Consider the following 17,562-nt stretch of genomic DNA (forward strand, 5'->3'; position numbering starts at 1 on the left):
TCATCGTGTTCGCTGTCTGCTTTTATCTATTAAATCCTGTATTGTGCGTATGATTGTAAGTGTTTCTTGCTTGTTTGTGTATATATTTGTTTTGTGTGTGTGTGCGTGTGTGTGTGTGTGTGTGTGTGTGTGTGTGTGTGTGTGTGTGTGTGTGTGTGTGCGTGAATAGGAGGCCATGGTGCGTTTCCCTCTGAAGGAGGTCCAGTCAACTCGCACTCAGAGGCCGACTTCAGGCTCCAGTTATCCGTATGTGGAGATCATGATCGGAGACCTGCTCAACCAGCGCATCACACAGCTACAGCTGGAGCAGGTGTGTGTGTGTGTGTGTGTGTGTGTGTGATACAGACGGAGTTGATAAAAGAGAGCTGCAGTTACAATATGTGTATGTAGTTGTTTCTCTACTTTAATGTGTGTGTGTTGGTGTGAATGTGTGTGTTTTTGTTTGTTTGTGCATTTCCAGGGCCTGGAGCTGTGCCGAGTCATCGCCATGCACATGGAGAACATGTTGTCAGTCAGAGAAAAGAGACTCACTTTGCCACCAAGTGAAATCACCCTGCTATAACACAAAGAAGCACACACACACACACACACACACACACACACACACACACACACACAGAGAAGTCACATTTTATGCCTCATAAATGAACTGCACCTACCTCTTTAGAGAAAATAGAATATTTTGATATGTACAGCTAATGTTTCTGTAATGTGACGAATGTATGGCGATGACGTTGATGACATAGTTTGCGAAAACAGGTGAACTCAATTAGAGCTGCAACCAAAGATTGTCTTCTTCATTCATCGTTTGATCTATAAAATGTCAGAGAAGAGCGAAACATTAAAATCATAATTTCTCACAGCCAAAGTTCAAAATGGCTCGTTTTGTCCAACCAACAGTCCAGACCCCTAATGTATTTATTTTACTATCGTAGAACAGTAAGAAAAGCAGCATTTTATATTCAATATTCACATTTGGGACAACGGAATATTTTAATTTTGGGGATTTAAACGATTATACTCACAGCATTAACATGAAGTATGAAACGGAACATGTATAGTTATCGTTATCTTTCTGAACATGACACGTACACTCGCTATATCATTCTACCTTACACATATTTTAACACACACACACACACACACACACACACACACACACACACCACTGAGTGTAAGGCATTCATGTGTCTATCATGTAAGAAAGTCAGACTTCTATAAATGACCAAACACATTTATTTTTTTTAGTTTGACATTTTTAGCCAAAACTGTTTAAGCTCTTGTCTGCCATGGCTGCTTTATAGGGTTGAGACGATAATAGATGAGGCCTCTTTACTTTACTTTAACTTCCCCACTTCAGCAGAGTTGTATTAGCATTGATCCGAGGAGCAACACTGAATTGAAATGTGATCTTGCACCGAGAGTAGAAACCTCTGGTGTGGTTGGCTCTCCTCAAAGAAACTGAAACGTGTGAAACTCAAGTGTAACCTTATCTTCCCTTTAAACACTAATAGATGCTTGTGGTTTGACATGAAACATATTTTTATTCATGAGGCTAGAGTTAGAGTAGCCTACATAAATTATTTATGAACCCATAAGGTTTTGTTTTTTTTAATGAAAACGAGACAGGAAATCGTGACAAGAAAATATTTGAGGAAGCACATTTTTGGCGCACAGTTAAAGGCCACATCACCGAACTCTTTGCACTAATTAAAATGTTTATTTATACAATTTATATGTGTTTTTGTAAATAGCTGTTGTACATAACGAATGCATGTGAATAATACTGTACATTAAAGTTTGTAGCATAAATTACTCTGGTTATGTGGTTCATTTTAGTTATTAACATTTTCATAAACATGTACAAGTAGAATTTCAGAGGCATCAGAGAAAGCCAGATAACATACATATACATATATATGTATATATATATATATATATATATATATATATATATATATATATGTATATATATATATATATATATATATATGTATGTATATATATATATATATATATATGTATATATATATATATATATATATATATATATATACATCAATTGAGTGCATAAATACAAGATAAAATAAGAGAATACTTAATATAACAGAGGTGAATGCTGCTCGTTTTCAGATTGACAGGTCAGTTTTATTATTTTTTAAAGATGACACAGATTTTTTGTTTCCTGAATTCTAGATTTCTGAATATTTAAATTTAAAATAATTTAAATATAAGACCACTTAATTTCCTCTCATTGGATGATACCAAAATAGAAAACAGCTTTTATCTTTATTTTTCGTCATTATTAACCGTCACAAGTAATTTTCTGTGTGATGGTTTCATTTTCTGTAACGGACTCGCCGTTTCACACTTTGTATCACCGGATGTAGGAGGGGACGTACATCCGGTGCGTCTCGTGCCACAAACCGAACGTACCCCTCCTCTCCACAGCGCTTTGGCTGTGTGGGCGTGTCTGAGTAATTGCTCGCAGATTTCTTCGCTCTCATTGGTTGACAACAACGGGGGTCCGTGTGAACCGGGAGTGGGGGGGAGAGAGAGAGAGCGAGGGGGAGAGAAAGAGACTGTGGTCAAACCCACCGCGACCTAAACAGCACCAGGAGGGAGAGGAGGGAGGAGAGCCGCAGCAGCGTCGCTTTCAGCCTGAATGGGCTAGTCGGTTAGCTTAGCTTAGCATCGTCCGACTGAACTCCCGTGTTTTCCTCTTCGTCTCCTCCTCCCAGCAGTCCTGCCTCCACACCGCCCGGCTTCAACATGATGAAGTTTAGGTTTCGTCGGCAGGGCACCGACCCGCAGAGAGAGAAGATAAAACAGGAGCTGTTCGCCTTCAACAAGGTAAAGTAACGGGACGAGGGGAGAGGAGAGGAGAGGGGGGGTGGGTAGGAGAGAAAGGGAGCGAGAGGGTTTGCTCCTCCACTAAACTATCTATCTCTAAACCGGACCAGATTGTGTTTAAAGCTGTGCATTCTGCAGCATTTAGTCCCGGCCGCTCCTCCTCTGTTTTTCTGTTTGCAGCTCGGTGTGAGTGTGAGAGAGAGTGTGTGTGTGTGTGTGTGTGTGTGTGTGTGTGTGTGTTTTAGTGCAGGCTGGACTTGGACGCTCTCGGGGGCTTTGTTGATGTGTGTGTGTGTGCGTGTGTGTGTGTGTGCGTGCGCGCGCGCGAGGTTCAGTTGTTTTTACCCACCGCGTGTTAATTGGCTTTCACCCAAAAAACGAGGCCCCGCGTTCAAAAGTGATGCTTTTCACCAATAACTCACCTTTTTGTGGACGAAAACATCACTGTAATTAACCACAATGTCATTACGTCAGTGATGGGGGGGGGGTCAATAACTAGACTATTGTGGCGGTCAGTGTGGTGACAGTTTTGACCCTTTTCATGGATTTTCCATTAAAGCTTCCACAACACTGTAATGTTTAATATCTGACAGGAGGCGTGTTCCTGTCTGCTTCTGTGGTGCTTTGAGCCTAAACCTCTCGTTTTAGGGTTTGATTTCACATCCACATGGTTGTAAAGCAGTGTGTGTGCATCCTGAGCCTCCTCCTCACTAATCAATACTGAAATACATTTCAGCAGCTCCACTTTCAGTAATCCGCATCTTGTCACCACTGTAGCTGAACCGGCCGGAGTCTTAAAAGGTAGATTGAAGTCCGTGGATTGTACTGATTGATTGTGCAAATCAAGTATGAGTTGCAGGTGATCTTCTTGCATGACTTGCACATTACCAACTGTCTCTACACCGAGCTCCGCTGCGGCCTTGAGCTCGGGTTAGATGAGGCCGTTGTCACTCTAAAAGCACAGAGTTGTATCGCGCGCAGTGGATGACATGGCAGAATTAACCCCATCGCAACAGGATTATTTGAAATAATACAGCAGAAATGTGGAGGAAATACAGTGCGGTGTGATTTTTGGCGTTCAAGACCCGAAAAGTAGAGCTGAAACTAACAAATACTTTCATTATCAATTGATCTTTCATGTTAGTTTGATCTATTAAAGAGTGGAACATGTCCATCACAAAGTGAAATATTTAATTGCTTATTTTGTTGGATAATTGGTCCAAAACCCAAAGACTTTTCATTTACTATCGTACGTGACAAAGAGAAACGGCACATCTGAGAAGCTGGAACAAGAAAAACCAACAACAACAAAAAATCACTGAAACTAATTAATTGTCAAAATACATTGAAGTGTATTTAGAAAATGAGACGGTTGTCAGAAAAACAAGTTTATTCAGGTTGCCTGAAGAGTGCATCGCGTCTAAAGTCCACGAGCTGTTTGTTGCGCTGTGACAACACACACACACACACACACACACACACACACACACACACACACACACACACACACACACACACACACACACACTTTAAAAGTTTGGCACCAGCTGCCACAACTATCACAGAGGTGGTCTCTCAACAGGACTGTCACTTTGATGTGTGTGTGTGTGTGTGTGTGTGTGTGTGTGTGTGTGTGTGTGTGTGTGTGTGTGTGTGCGCGTGTGTGCGTGTCGTCAGATATTTAAAGAAACAAAGTGTCACTGAATTCATTCAACCTTTTGTTTAAATCTTGAGGAATCTTTGAGTGCACGCCTTCCTCTTATACGACATTAAATATACAATTGAAACAGAATTTAAGTACGTAAATACTTACCTGACAGCAGAACAGACTAGTTCATAATCATGGTTTTTAAATCAACCTTTATGTACAATTGTGTTAAGTTTTTTTTAACGTGTGTTGTAAAATGTTCCAAAACACTAAAAAGCAAGTTTCCCTGAATTTATAGAGCTCCAATTTAACGAGGAAGTGATGTGTGACTGCGAGTTGCCATTCGGGGCTTTATAAATAAATATAAAGCAAAGTCTTACTATGTTTTTTAACGCATATCTGAGCTCCCTGCTGGAAACCTAATTTCCACATTTCTTGGACGCTCAACCACACAAACTTTAAAGACCCCCTAGACCTCTTTGTGAAGCAGGTCACGGTCTCTCTCCTTCTTTCTAGATCTAAATGCTTCCCCAGCTGTCTCGTCTCCTCACGTGGGCAGAAGGAGAGAAAAAGAAAAAAAAGCAAGCTGTGAATTAACGTTAATCCCGTTTAATAAAGTCTGCAGAGCGCTGTAATAAAGAGGGCTTTTAAGAACTTTTCCCCTGACTTTATGAAGGGCGTCCTCCCTTTCTGACTCCTCGCTGACTAAACAGTCCGTCTGACATTATCACACAAAAACAATAAATCTGAGTGTTTCCATTGTCTTCTTTCTTGTGTCATCTCTCTCTCTCTGGTCTGTTTGTCTTTCCCACTGGTTCACTCTGTGTTTCTCTTCTTTAGACCGTGGAGCATGGGTTCCCTCACCAGCCCAGCGCTTTGGCTTTTGACCCCAAACTGGAACTTATGGCCATCGGAACAAAGTCGGGAGCCATCAAAGTGTATCCTTCATTATCATCGGGCTCACGTATGGAACGCAAGGGGTTCAGTTCGTCATAAACTGGATTCGTGAAAAGACCGACTTCAGGAATCTCTCACTGATCCACGTCTACTGATACTACGGCTGTCCACCACCTAGTCGACTCACATTAATGTGATTTTTGTCGAGTAATCGATTAGTTGATGTAATCGACAAAAAGAATCGCACAAAAACACCACTTTTAAATCTTTTGTTTGCCATAAGTTTCTCAGAAATAAGTCATTCGGCGTGAAAAAGAGCCACGAATCAACTCAAGACATCTTCGTAAAATAAGTCAGACATAAATTTCTTGGGATTTATTTTTAGTTCACGTCGTCCAGCCCTGAGTCACAGCTGACTAAGTTTGACAAAACCCAGCCGACTACGACCGTTTCTCGCCTGGTTTTGTCGGTTTTCATCGTTTTGAAGTGCTGCGATGTTTATTTGTTCATGAGCTCTGCAGAGCAGCTACTGAAGCTCCGTGTTTCATGCGGCTGTCACGCTTTTTGTTTGTTAAGATTTCGTGTTTTTGCGCAGGCTGTGGGATGATATCTATCGATTCTTTAAACCGCTGTCACGTCTACCCAAACGGTCCGCGCTATTTATAGCTCCGTGAAGCTAATTGAGACGTAAGTTACGGTCTTGCGCTGCTGTTGTTTTTTTTTTTTTTTTCCTCGTTTCTCACGATGCCTCGCGGCGCTTTGCGATTTTTGTTGAGGAAAATACTGATCGGATGCATCTGCAGCAGAGCTGTTTATTGCAACAGCAGTTTAGCAGAGCGCTGCATTGCTGTGTGTGCAGTCTGTCTCTGTGGGGAGTTGCACCGTCTGCACCACTTAAGAGAAGAGGACTTTTGTTTCCTTCTGCGCCGACAATATTAGAGGAAAGTTTAGTCGTTTCGCACAATCTGGGTCTTGGTTTTAATAGCTGTGGCTCTTGTTCTTTTGGGTTATTAACGTTTCTGTTGTGGGGTTATTTCTAGGACGTTGTCCTGTACAGGAGGCAGCGTGAGCGACCGGGCAGGTTGCAAACAAACCCTCGAGATCACAGAGAAGCTGAAGTCGAATGTGTTTTCTGCTTTAGTGGTTGAGTTTAATGAGGGCAGAATGTGGAGGTGCTCTTCTGCTGCTTGTGTTCCCGCTCGACCGTACTCTGCTGTGAAGCCACCGCCTCCAAATCGCTGCAGTTAACTTGAGGAGAATGTTATCCGATGGCCAGAGCTATGGAAATGACACCAAGACTGAGAAACAAAACAACGACATCATTACACACACTATTTGGCAGATGCTTTTCATCCTCGGAGGCCCAGAAAACCATAAATGCATTTTTTGAAATCTTGCGGTCGGGTGGGGAATCAAACCCCCCCCCCCCCCCCAACCCGTGGCGGTGCAGGACTGAGATGGACGCCTGAGTGAAGCTGTGCTGGAGATGATGGGTGTTGGTTTGGCTCATGATTTGTCCTCACGACTGTAGTTGATTGCAGGCTAACGTCATTTAGGCCGCTTTTGTTGCTGTGTGATGGTTCGCTCGGAGTCGGACGTCTGGTCCGAGCAGCATCGTCGTGAAGATGATGTTTTAAAGCGGATGTTGAGGTTGTTTGTTTTTTTAACTCTCTCTCCTCACATGCTTCATGTTTGTCTCGCGCGTTTGTGTTCAAGCTGCAGTGGGGAGCATGTGATCCATGGACACAAACACGTTGCTGTTTGAGTCTGAATGTATGGTCATCGCAAATATGTATGGTTGTGAGTGTGTGAGAGAGAGTGTGAAGGGAGTCTGGCTGCAGTTGTGTGCTATGTGCTGATGCATTAGACTGGAGAATCAATTCTTTCAGAGAGAGAGGGAGAGAGAGAGAGAGAGAGAGACTGGTGGTACCAGGCACTTCCACCCCAGAGGGAGACGGATGGAGGGGGGGGGGGGGGGGGATGGAGATAAACGGAGACAGTGAAGACGAGGGAATGTGTTAGAGATGGAAGGGGAGGAAGAATAACTCCTCTACACGGATCTACTTACTCTAAGACAACGACTCAAATCTCAGACTAGTCGTCCTGCTTTTTAACACGTCACCAGCAGCTGTTGGCGTAACCCCACTGAGAATATCTGGAAAAATGAACAAAAGAAAAAGTATCTTGTTTCACACATTCATTGCATCAGAACAGCGACTGGGGATTCGGCGGTGCACTCAGCTGTGTTATCACTAGCGGCCCCTACCAACCTGGGGGGGGGGGGGTTAGAGTAGTGAGTGAGGAGTCAGCAGGCAGTCTATGGCTGCATAACACGGGCAATGAAAAGGAGTTTGGAGAGAGTCTGAGTCACCGTTACCGCGATGGGTCCGTGAGAGCGCAGCCATAAGTGAGCGCCGGAAATATTTAGCAGTTTGTTGCAGCACAGTGCGAGATTAGCCGTGGACAGACGCATGCTTGCACGCTCACACTCACGCACGCACGCATTCGAGCAGCCGCACGATTCTCCTGGTGGAGATAAGAAGCCAAGATTTAGTTTACAATGATATGAAGAAGAAAAAAAGCTGCAGGGCCTCACACTGTAAAGGCTGGAATTGGAGTTTGGTGTTTTGGACTATAAAAATAGTTTCTTCTTTTTCTGTTGGTTGATCCTTGAATTGACTCGGCTCTGATTTCTGGGTTTTACAAACTTTACCTCAATTTTTGTTCTGAACAGCAGCTTCAGTTCAGTTTTTTAGTGTGCATGTTCACATTCCCTGATAATCTCACAGACTCACTGACTTGGCTTTGACCTGGACGGGATTGCCAGCATACCTGCTAGTACTGTAACACACACACACACACACACACACACACACACACACACACACACACACACACACACACACACTTCCAGCGTTACTGCCAGATGTGCGGTTTAAATCTCCACACGCACTGACGTGTGTGTGTGTGTGTGTGTGTGTGTGTGTGTGTGTGTTGAGAGGTAGGAAGAGACAAAAAAAACCCAAAGAGAGTAGACGTTACGTTTATTGACTATATGACAAAGGAGTTGTAAAAATTGCTAAATGAATTTGAACTCCTGTTCTCCATCTCGGCCGTGATGGTTTCTCCTCCTCTCTTGCTCTCTTTCAGCCTCTTTGCTCTGAGTTTCTCCCTCGTTCTTTCCCGTCTCTTCTCCGTCGTGTTTATAAAGGCAGAGTCGTATTACGCCCTGAGAGTTTCTGCTTGGACCACAGACAGGGGCTCAGCGGAGGGAAGGGGGACGATGAGCTGTGGAGATATTTTTTTTGTGTATGTTGAGAGAGATCGTGTGTGTGTGTGTGTGTGTGTGTGTGTGTGTGTGTGTGTGTGTGTGTGTGTGGTGTGGGGGGGGGTCGATCTTGAGGAGTCTGTCTCCTGTCGAAGAATGTGTGTTGCACTGCCCTGGGTTAACCCTCCCTCTATATATGTGTGTGTGCAGATTGGGTGAGTAAGAGCTTTGTTGCTGAGTCTAGTCTTAATAAAGGAAGCTTTTGAATTGGTTTCCAAGACGACCAGCGCAGTTGCCGGGGATGAGAAGTGCTCGAGGGCTCGAGGGCATTGAAAGTCTGCAGCTCAGCACGTCGGGCAGCAGAGTTTGCTGCTAGAAACGCATCCGATGTGGGTAAAAAAGGGTCCGAAAATACTTCTTACAGTACCTGCTGGTAACACACACACACACACACACACACACACACACACACGTATACAATTATATGAAACTGTGACTTTATCTGGACATGCTGAGTCACCCTGAAACTTTGTGACCATGAAGCTTCAGTATCGGCAATCACACAGAGGACGACAAATATTGACACACACACACACACACACACACACACACACACACACACACACACACACACACACACACACACACACACACACACAGCAGAGCTTTGATTGGTGTGTTTGTGGGTGAGCTCCAGCTGTCAGTTCTCCCTCTGTCTGTCTGACATCCTGTTGGTCACACACACACACACACACGGTGAGCTGATTCATCGGCTCTTATCTCTTGACGAAGTTGCAAACGCTCGCATGAGTTTGTCTGTAAGATTAAAAAAAAAAGCGGCCATTTTCTTTCTTTTTTTTTTATTGGTGTTTCTTCACGTTGTAGAAGGCGCCGTGTGTCGCAGCACCGTTGCAGCTTGAAATCGGTGCTTTCACGCTGTGACTCATCCTCTTTTGCAATGTCACAGTGAGGACACGTAACACACTGAATGGACTGAATTAACATCCTGCGTTTCTTGTCCTTTGAGGCCCGAGGGGTCGACTGACCGCCGCTGCGTCTTCTTCATGTGGAGGAGTCTTGAACTGTTTATCTGACTTTCTGTAGATTGCGGTGAAAACGGTAAATTCCCCAATGAGCTCTTTTTGTGCAACACGATTCCCTTTTCAGTCGTGCAGCAGCCAGAGCTTTTCCCTCAACAATCCCCATCTTTTTTTCCATTTGTACCGAGTCGCATACATTTGTTTTCATGCTGTGGTTTGTAGTGGAGGCTGATGTGTTGAGAGAATACTACAAAACATCTTGCATGTTATGTAATCTTTTTTTACTGTTGTTGTTTGGCCTTAAATGAATCAATAAGTCAGTATTTAATTGTTTGGTGGGTTTTTAATCCGTTGAAGATACAGCCTTTAACATTCCTCCTACCCTTCACCACCTCCTCCCTCTTTCTCTCTCCTCTCACACACACACACACACACACACACACACACACACACACACACACACACACACACACACACACACACACACACACACACACACACGGCCTTCTCCCTACTAACGTTCTGTCTTATGCAGTAAAGCGTCACTATTTTGAGTCTCTCTTTCTCATTCCTCCCATCACGTCTCTCTGTTTCACTTCTTCCTCTTCCTCCTCTTTGGTCTTCAGTCTCCTCACCCCCACACCTAGACAGATGAATGATCACACACACACACACACACACACACACACACACACACACACAATCGTCTGACCAGCTGGCAGCAGGTTTCGGGAGGGGGGGGGGGGGGGGTCTGTCTGTGGCGTTAAAGGGGGTGTGTGTGTGTGTGTGTGGTCTCACAGAGTTGGACAGACTGGAGAGGCTGTTGAGGGACGAATAAGAAAACATTTACTCAGACGGACAAATCGGTTCCTCAAGGGCTGAATTATTAGGGGAGACTGAATTAAAGAAGAAACGCACACAGTAGAGATTAATAATAGCGCTTAATGGCCTTTTAATGCGACTGATTTAAGTACTTGATAGGGATGCTGATCCGACTTTTGGTATGTACGAGTACCGATCCGATACCAGTGTTGAGAGACGTGAGACGACATCAGGCTAGACATTTGCTAACTGGCGCTAAACGCACAGGACAGCTGAGGCTCATGGGAATGTCGTTGGTTTTTCAGGTATTTGGCGGCGTATTGGACGGATTCTAAATTTGACCTGATGATGATGATGTTTAAGAGTTAAAGTGATAACAATTCATCATGAGGGGACCATGAATGTCTTTACAACGTGTCATGGCAGTCGTCCCATAATAGACTTTGAGAGAATCGAACATCAGTTGATGAAATACTTCTAGAAGTTGACCTCGTTGTGAAACTCACAGCTCCACATCAGCTGGCCCTTAAAAGTTGCTCAACACTCTGAGACGGTCCAACGAGGCGCGGCGCTTCACTCAGACCGAGTCCTGCCAGAACGCCAACCCCAAACCTCCTCACATCGTGATCGGGACCAGTTTTATGGGAGCATTTCTTCTGTTGCGATCAAAATCAGTCGCTTTACTTTCCGTTATTCCTTCTGTCCTTTGTTGAACCCCTTCAACACTCGAGTGAGCTTTGAACGCAGCTGTAATCGGTAAAGCTGAGAATCTTGTGATCTGATTGATGCAAACCTTTTCAGTGCCGTCGTCAGACCGCCGACAAGCAAACCAGCTCACCTGTGAAGCCTCGTTATGAATCCACCGATTGATAACGACTGACAAAAAAAACGATCTTGTTGCATTGGCAAAGGTCCGGACGATCCAAACCAGTAAAACATTTAGTCCAAAACACATTATTAATGTTAAAAAAAACCCAACTTCTTGCAGTGCAGTTGCATTTCAAAATAGACCAAACTATGCATGCCCTGGTTCAAGAACAGCTTTAATTTACTCTGGGCATTCCTTGAATAGGCGTTTTTAGGAGGCAGCACAGGTCGTGATATTTGTCCCACAGAGTAGTGACAGACCGGTGTTTGGTTTCCTCTTGTGTGACGTGATCATTACGATTCATCCTCTGTGGACCCTGAATGTGTGTCGGGTTATAGATAAGTCGAGTGTGTGTGTAAGTTGGACTTATCCCGTGTTGGGGGGGAGCGTGCACTGAGCGAGTGGGAGGGAGGGAAGGGGTGTGTGTGTGTGTGTGTGTGTGTGTGTGTGTGTGTGTGTGTGTGTGTGTGTGTGTGTGTGTGTGTGTGTGTGTGTGTGTGTGTGTGTGTGTGGGGGGGGTACTAGCTGAGGGGGAGGATGCAAATGAGACGGGATTGTTTCTCTAGTGGGTGGGTGGAGTTGTTTGGCTTGTCTTCTTGTAGACTGCCTTTTGCCAGACGTGTGTGTGTGTGTGTGTGTGTGTGTGTGGAGGGAAGTTGGAGAAAATGCTCGCAGATGATGCCTCAGAAGTTTAGAGCTAAACCCAATTTGACTTGTCTTGTCTGAAGTGTGACTTGTGAAAGTTTTTCTGGATTTTCATCTTCTTCTTTTTTTACCTTTCTGACTTTTTCTGAGGCGATCTAATCCTTGTTCTGTGTGTGGTCAACTTGTACTTTCATCCTTGGATCCAGTGATCCGTCCTTCCTTCCTGTCCGTCCCAGTCTTCTGTCGTGTGTGTGTGTCTCTGTGTGTCCAACGTAGAGGACAATGCCCTCTGTTTGTCTGTATTCAGACCGTGAAATCGCTTTATCCTTGCTAACGCTCTCTCTCTGCATCACTGGGCAATTGCACTGTGTGTGTGTGTGTGTGTGTGTGTGTGTGTGTGTGTGTGTGTGTGTGTGTGTGTGTGTGTGTGTGTGTGTGTGTTTGAGGTGTGTGTGCTTGAGAAAGAGACAGTGATTCAGTGATTATGAGCTACTGTAGGCCTCCATTGTGTGCTATCGGGCTTCTGTGGTGAGCAGCGCAGCTCTGCGTGCTTCACGGTTTCCTCGCACAGATCATCACGTTGAACCAGTGCGTCATTCAACAGGTCGCTCAAAGATTTACGTCTCCGGTGTTGATTTCCCTGTTTCTGAACTTTGTGAGGAACATTTCGACACCGTATCACCAAAGACTATCCGTGCAGAGTTTGTCCTCGCTGCTCGTCTCGCTGCTGTGGTTCATTTTTATTGGCGCGTTCAATTTTCATTTCCAAATTGGATTGAGGAGGCGTTTGAATTACTTTGCCTTGAGTCAGTGTTTCCAGCTCTTTACAGACTAAATGAACCTTCATCCTTTGGTCAACCTTCAACCTCCAACTGCTGGGAGACGCCTCTGATGTTCTTGGCAAAGCATCCTGAGAATTAGCAGCAATTTTTTTTTTTTTTTTGTCTCTCATTACCGTTTTCTTTTGTCCACATATCTATTAGCATATTTTTATGGGACATGTTTTGAAGAGGCAATCAGTCCTGGATGTTTATCAGAAGTATGATCAGGAAAAGTCGAGGAAGAGAACTGGCAGTTACCATTTTAAAATAAATAGTGTTGCTTTATTTTCACTTTGATCTAGGCTGAAATGACTCATCGACTAATGAATAGATTGTGTTGAAATTTAGTGCAGACATTCATGTCTCCCTCGGAATGAAGCGCACTAACTTTGGTGATCCACTGACTTTTCCTCAAGCGCCAAATTTGACCAGATGCATTAAAAAAAGCTAAAAATGTTCCCATCAGTCTCAGCTGCTCTGCGTTTAGTGTTAATTAGCACTAATCGTTGTCGAGCTTAGCATTTAGCTCAAAGCATTTACACATTTAATATCTGCCCGCTACTAATGAGGGCTTTTGTTATTAGCCAAATGAGCAGATGCCATGGCTTAATTCACAGGACACACACACACACACACACACACACACACACACACACACACACACACACACACACACACACACACACACACACACACACACACACACTGATGACATCATGACCGGGAATCCCTCCTCCAGCTGTCCTCTGACATCACCATGACCAGGAAGTGTGTGTGTGTGTGTGTGTGTGTGTGACCCATGGGCCATAGTTGAGCTTTTGTATTATTTTTATATACACACACACACACACACACACACACACACACACACACACACACACACACACACACACACTTTGTTTGCCCTCCGACCTTAAAGCAATAAAAACTCTCTGCCCAGCTTTACGACTGTCCTGCTGCCTGTCGGCCATGTTTTCTCTGGGTTGTGTGGAATGAACAGATTGAAACAGGAGATGGTAGTTGCCGGGTTCCTGTCAGAGGTGCTACAGATCAGCCAAGTGTCCCGGCTCTGACTCTTAAATAGTAGTTAGTGGTCTTATTTCTTTTCTCCGTGCACTGACAGCTTTCTTTGCACTCTTTTCCTGCACAGCCAGCTTTAAATGTGTGGGAGTTGCTGTATAGATTTGTGATGACTGAGTTGTGGTCATCGCTGCATAGCTGGAATACACAGACAAACCGCTGCTGTCCATCTGTTTTCCTTCTGATCAGCGGTGGAACTCTTTTCACTTTCTTTCCTGTCAGTTTTCTCACTTATAAAGATGTTTACACACCGGGGGTGTGACGAATAAACACCAAAATACATAATGCTCGAGTATTATTTGTGTTGGGCTTTTATTGTGAAGGGGAGGAATGTAAGGCGTAGATCTGGCCCCTGCTGCCTTTTATCGAGGTTAACAGTAGTAATGAAGTTTGCCGTCTTGGTTCTGACTACAGAGCAACTGTTGTTGTTTCATGAATAGAGGCGCAACTCAACCCGTTCTGCATAATATGAAAAATCAACCTTGTTTAGAAACAGAAATGCGTCTCTTTTTCACTAATATTCGTACATAAGTATGAGTTAAAAAAAGAAAAGAACACCCCCGGTGTGTAAAGGCTTTAACTTTGAAGTAAAGCAGTGCAACTTCTTTCATTTCTGTTTTTCTGTGTCTCCATTATTCAGTCGTCGTTCTCTTTCTTTCTCCTAGTTTTCTGTGAACCTGAGAATCGGCGCAGAGTGGAGAGAAGTCGGACGAAGAGCGTTACCAAGAGCTTAGAAAGGAGGCAGCAGATAAAATGTTGGTATTGAAACTCCACTGGAAAGAGCAGTCAACTTGTAGTAGCCTTTCCTCGAACAAGAGAGCCGTTAGAAAGCAGCGGAAAGAGAGGGTTAAAGAAATGGGGAATGAGTAATCCGTCACTGAGTATCTCACAGAGGTTGAGAGTGGAGGGATAAAAGGAAAGATAGGAGGAGAAGCTAAGTAGAGATGAAGATAAGTGGATCTGTAAACAAATCCTCCTGGGCAAGTAGGGAAGATAACACCCCCGCCACTGGATGTATGAAAAGGAATTAAAAGAGAGGGAAATAAAATATATATGTAGCTGTAATATCTTCCATGAAAATAGATGATAATATAAAACCAGCTCTCCACACACTCTTAATACAAACACGAGAGGGAACTCCCCAGATTCCCTCTTATTTTTCTGCATTTTTAATCCACATTCCGAAAAGGCTTATGTAAGCAGTGTGTCGATATTGCTCACAAGTGTGTGTGTAGCTGCTTGTGTGTGTGTGTGTGTGTGTGTGTGTGCGTGTGCGTGCTAATTTGCAGTTTAGACCAATTTAGCGTAGTCGTGTACTCTGCGTCACAGTTCTTAAGTGTAGCTTTTCAGTTTATCAGCTGAGCTTCATTTACTGGACTAACGAAGAGAGGACTCTGAAGTTTGCTGCTGATTTTACACACACACACACACACGCGCACACACACACACACACGCACACATGCGCGCACGCGCAGAGTGGTGGTTATGAGCATCTGCGTCATCTGGTGTTGGAAATTGCTATGAGCTTTGTTATAGGGTTCTAATTTCTCCCCTGCTATTACACCTAACCAGTGTGTTTCTTCTGCTTTACAGACAGTTAATTACCAGTTTAACTGTTCACAGTTTCTGCCCTCTGACACTTCAGCTTCTATTTTGAAAAGAAAACGTTTTCGCCATCAATTACAGCATGACGGCGGCAGATATACAGGATGTGTCGATGTATAAATATTGCTCCTAGTTGTGTAATTCCCAACAATCCGTTCATATTGACTACAATTAGGTCCCGACTATGCTTGTTTGTCGCTGCGCTTGCAGCTGAAGGTGGACTTTTGATTTTGTCTTTTCATTGTTCAGTATCAAAGCTTGCTTTTGTTGTTTAATTTCCTTGACGGGACCCTCGCAGCTACGGGTCTCCTGGTGTGGAGTTCACAGGACTACACAAAGACACCACTGCTGTCACTCAGATCCACTTCCTGCCCGGACAGGTAAGCCGCTTATTTCTCTGAATGTAAGAACTCCTTTTTGTGACAAGAGTGGTGGACAAAAGTGACGCTCATGTTCACTTTTGATCTGTGATAGGGCCGCCTGCTGTCACTGCTGGACGACAACACGATTCACCTGTGGGAGCTGGTGGCCGGCGCCCCTAGAGAGGTGGGAGGGGTTAAGAGAGAAGGCGTGGTCTATCTAGAGGAAGTGGACAGCTACAGCCTGCCAGGAAGACCCGGCATTGAGAGCTGCAGGTACGTTAAAGCCTGTTCATACAGATTTTTGCTTTCAAATGTATAATCCCTGAAGTTGTCGTCATTTCAAAGCCAATGTTTTAATGATATGCTAAAGTCTTCATGATTATAACTTAAAAGGACACAGTTCTCAAAGCAGGCAGCAACCTCCAGGTCTGAAAAGTGACGCTAATGCTGACGTGCCTTAAGCTTGCATTCTCTCTACTGACCAGCAGGGGGCGACTCCTCTGGTTGTATAGAAGTCTAGTCTAAAATGACTCTACTTCTCTCTTGATTTATTCCCTCAGTAAACATTGTAAACATGAGTTTATGGTCTCAATGTCTAGTTTCAAGTCTTCTTCAACACAGCATGATGTTCATTTAGTACATTATGCTCCATTTAGAGTCAAACAGACCATAAAGCAGGGGATGCTTTAGGGGCGGGGCTACATTGTGATTGACAGGTCTCTACCATGGCGTCGTCCGGTCTGGGAGTTGTTCGTATTTACGTCTTACAACTTTAACTCTTTTAATTGTAAAGTTTTTGGTCGTCCAAAAATGTCTTTTCCTGCTTTCAGTTTCCAAAGAGACGGGTGAATTTGTCCCACTCTCTTTCATATTCAAATGAATGACGACGTCACTCTTCTCCCTCTTCCTCCTCCTCTTCTCAGTGCCACTCGGGTGACCGTCCTCCTCCTGTTGAGGTCCAGCGACCTGCTGTGCATCGGGACGGAGGGAGGGGGCGTGTACTTCCTGGAGTTGCCCCGCCTGTCACTGAAGGACAACCAGACGTTGCTCCAGGATCAGGTCATGCAGAGGTGAGGGATAGGAGTTTGTAAAGTTGATCGCTGCATTATGAATAGTAATATTCCAGCTCTTCTTTATTCTGCATCTATACATATAACGAATCGCTCTAAAGAGCTTCCCGTGTTGATCGAACGCAGTTTCTCCTTCTTCTTCTCGATCTTCATTCTGTCCTCTTCGTCTCTGTCAGTGTGTCTTCATCTAAACACTCCAGTTTCCTCTTCTCACAGCTCCAGCTGAGCAGGTCGGACACACACTCACACACACACTCACACACACACACACACACACACACACACACACACACACACACACACACACACACTTGCAGAAACAAATATCCCTCTTGACGGCTAGCAGCAGCAGCAGGCAGGTCGTGGTCATGTGGTTCAGGGACCATGAGAACGGTCAGATCTCCTGCACCTTGTTTGGACAGTAGAGACGAGGGAGAGGAAGACGAACAGGTGAACTGTGCCGTTTGCTGAGTCATAGTAATGTGAGTGAGGAGCACTGAATCGGATAAAGTTGATAAAATCTTTAGTTAAAGTTGGCAAAGAACTGATGTAGACGTTGAAGCATCTGTTTCGGGACATTGTT

General features: G+C 44.3%; 1 protein-coding gene across 1 annotated transcript; it reads left to right on the top strand.

Annotated features, from left to right (window-relative positions):
* Positions 1–2,585: 2,585 nt before the first annotated feature.
* Positions 2,586–17,209, top strand: LOC137890754 (lethal(2) giant larvae protein homolog 1-like; the record flags this gene model as incomplete). Its single annotated transcript, XM_068734952.1, has 6 exons — positions 2,586–2,853; positions 5,342–5,439; positions 15,846–15,927; positions 16,022–16,182; positions 16,833–16,979; positions 17,156–17,209. Coding segments are annotated over exons 1-6 (623 nt in total), but the record flags the coding sequence as incomplete, so codon positions are not given.
* Positions 17,210–17,562: the final 353 nt, after the last annotated feature.

Source organism: Cebidichthys violaceus, unplaced genomic scaffold, assembly GCF_023349555.1.
Source record: "Cebidichthys violaceus isolate CVI_PGR_0920_01 unplaced genomic scaffold, fCebVio1.0.p SCAF_686, whole genome shotgun sequence".
NCBI classification, from domain to species: Eukaryota; Metazoa; Chordata; class Actinopteri; order Perciformes; family Stichaeidae; genus Cebidichthys; species Cebidichthys violaceus.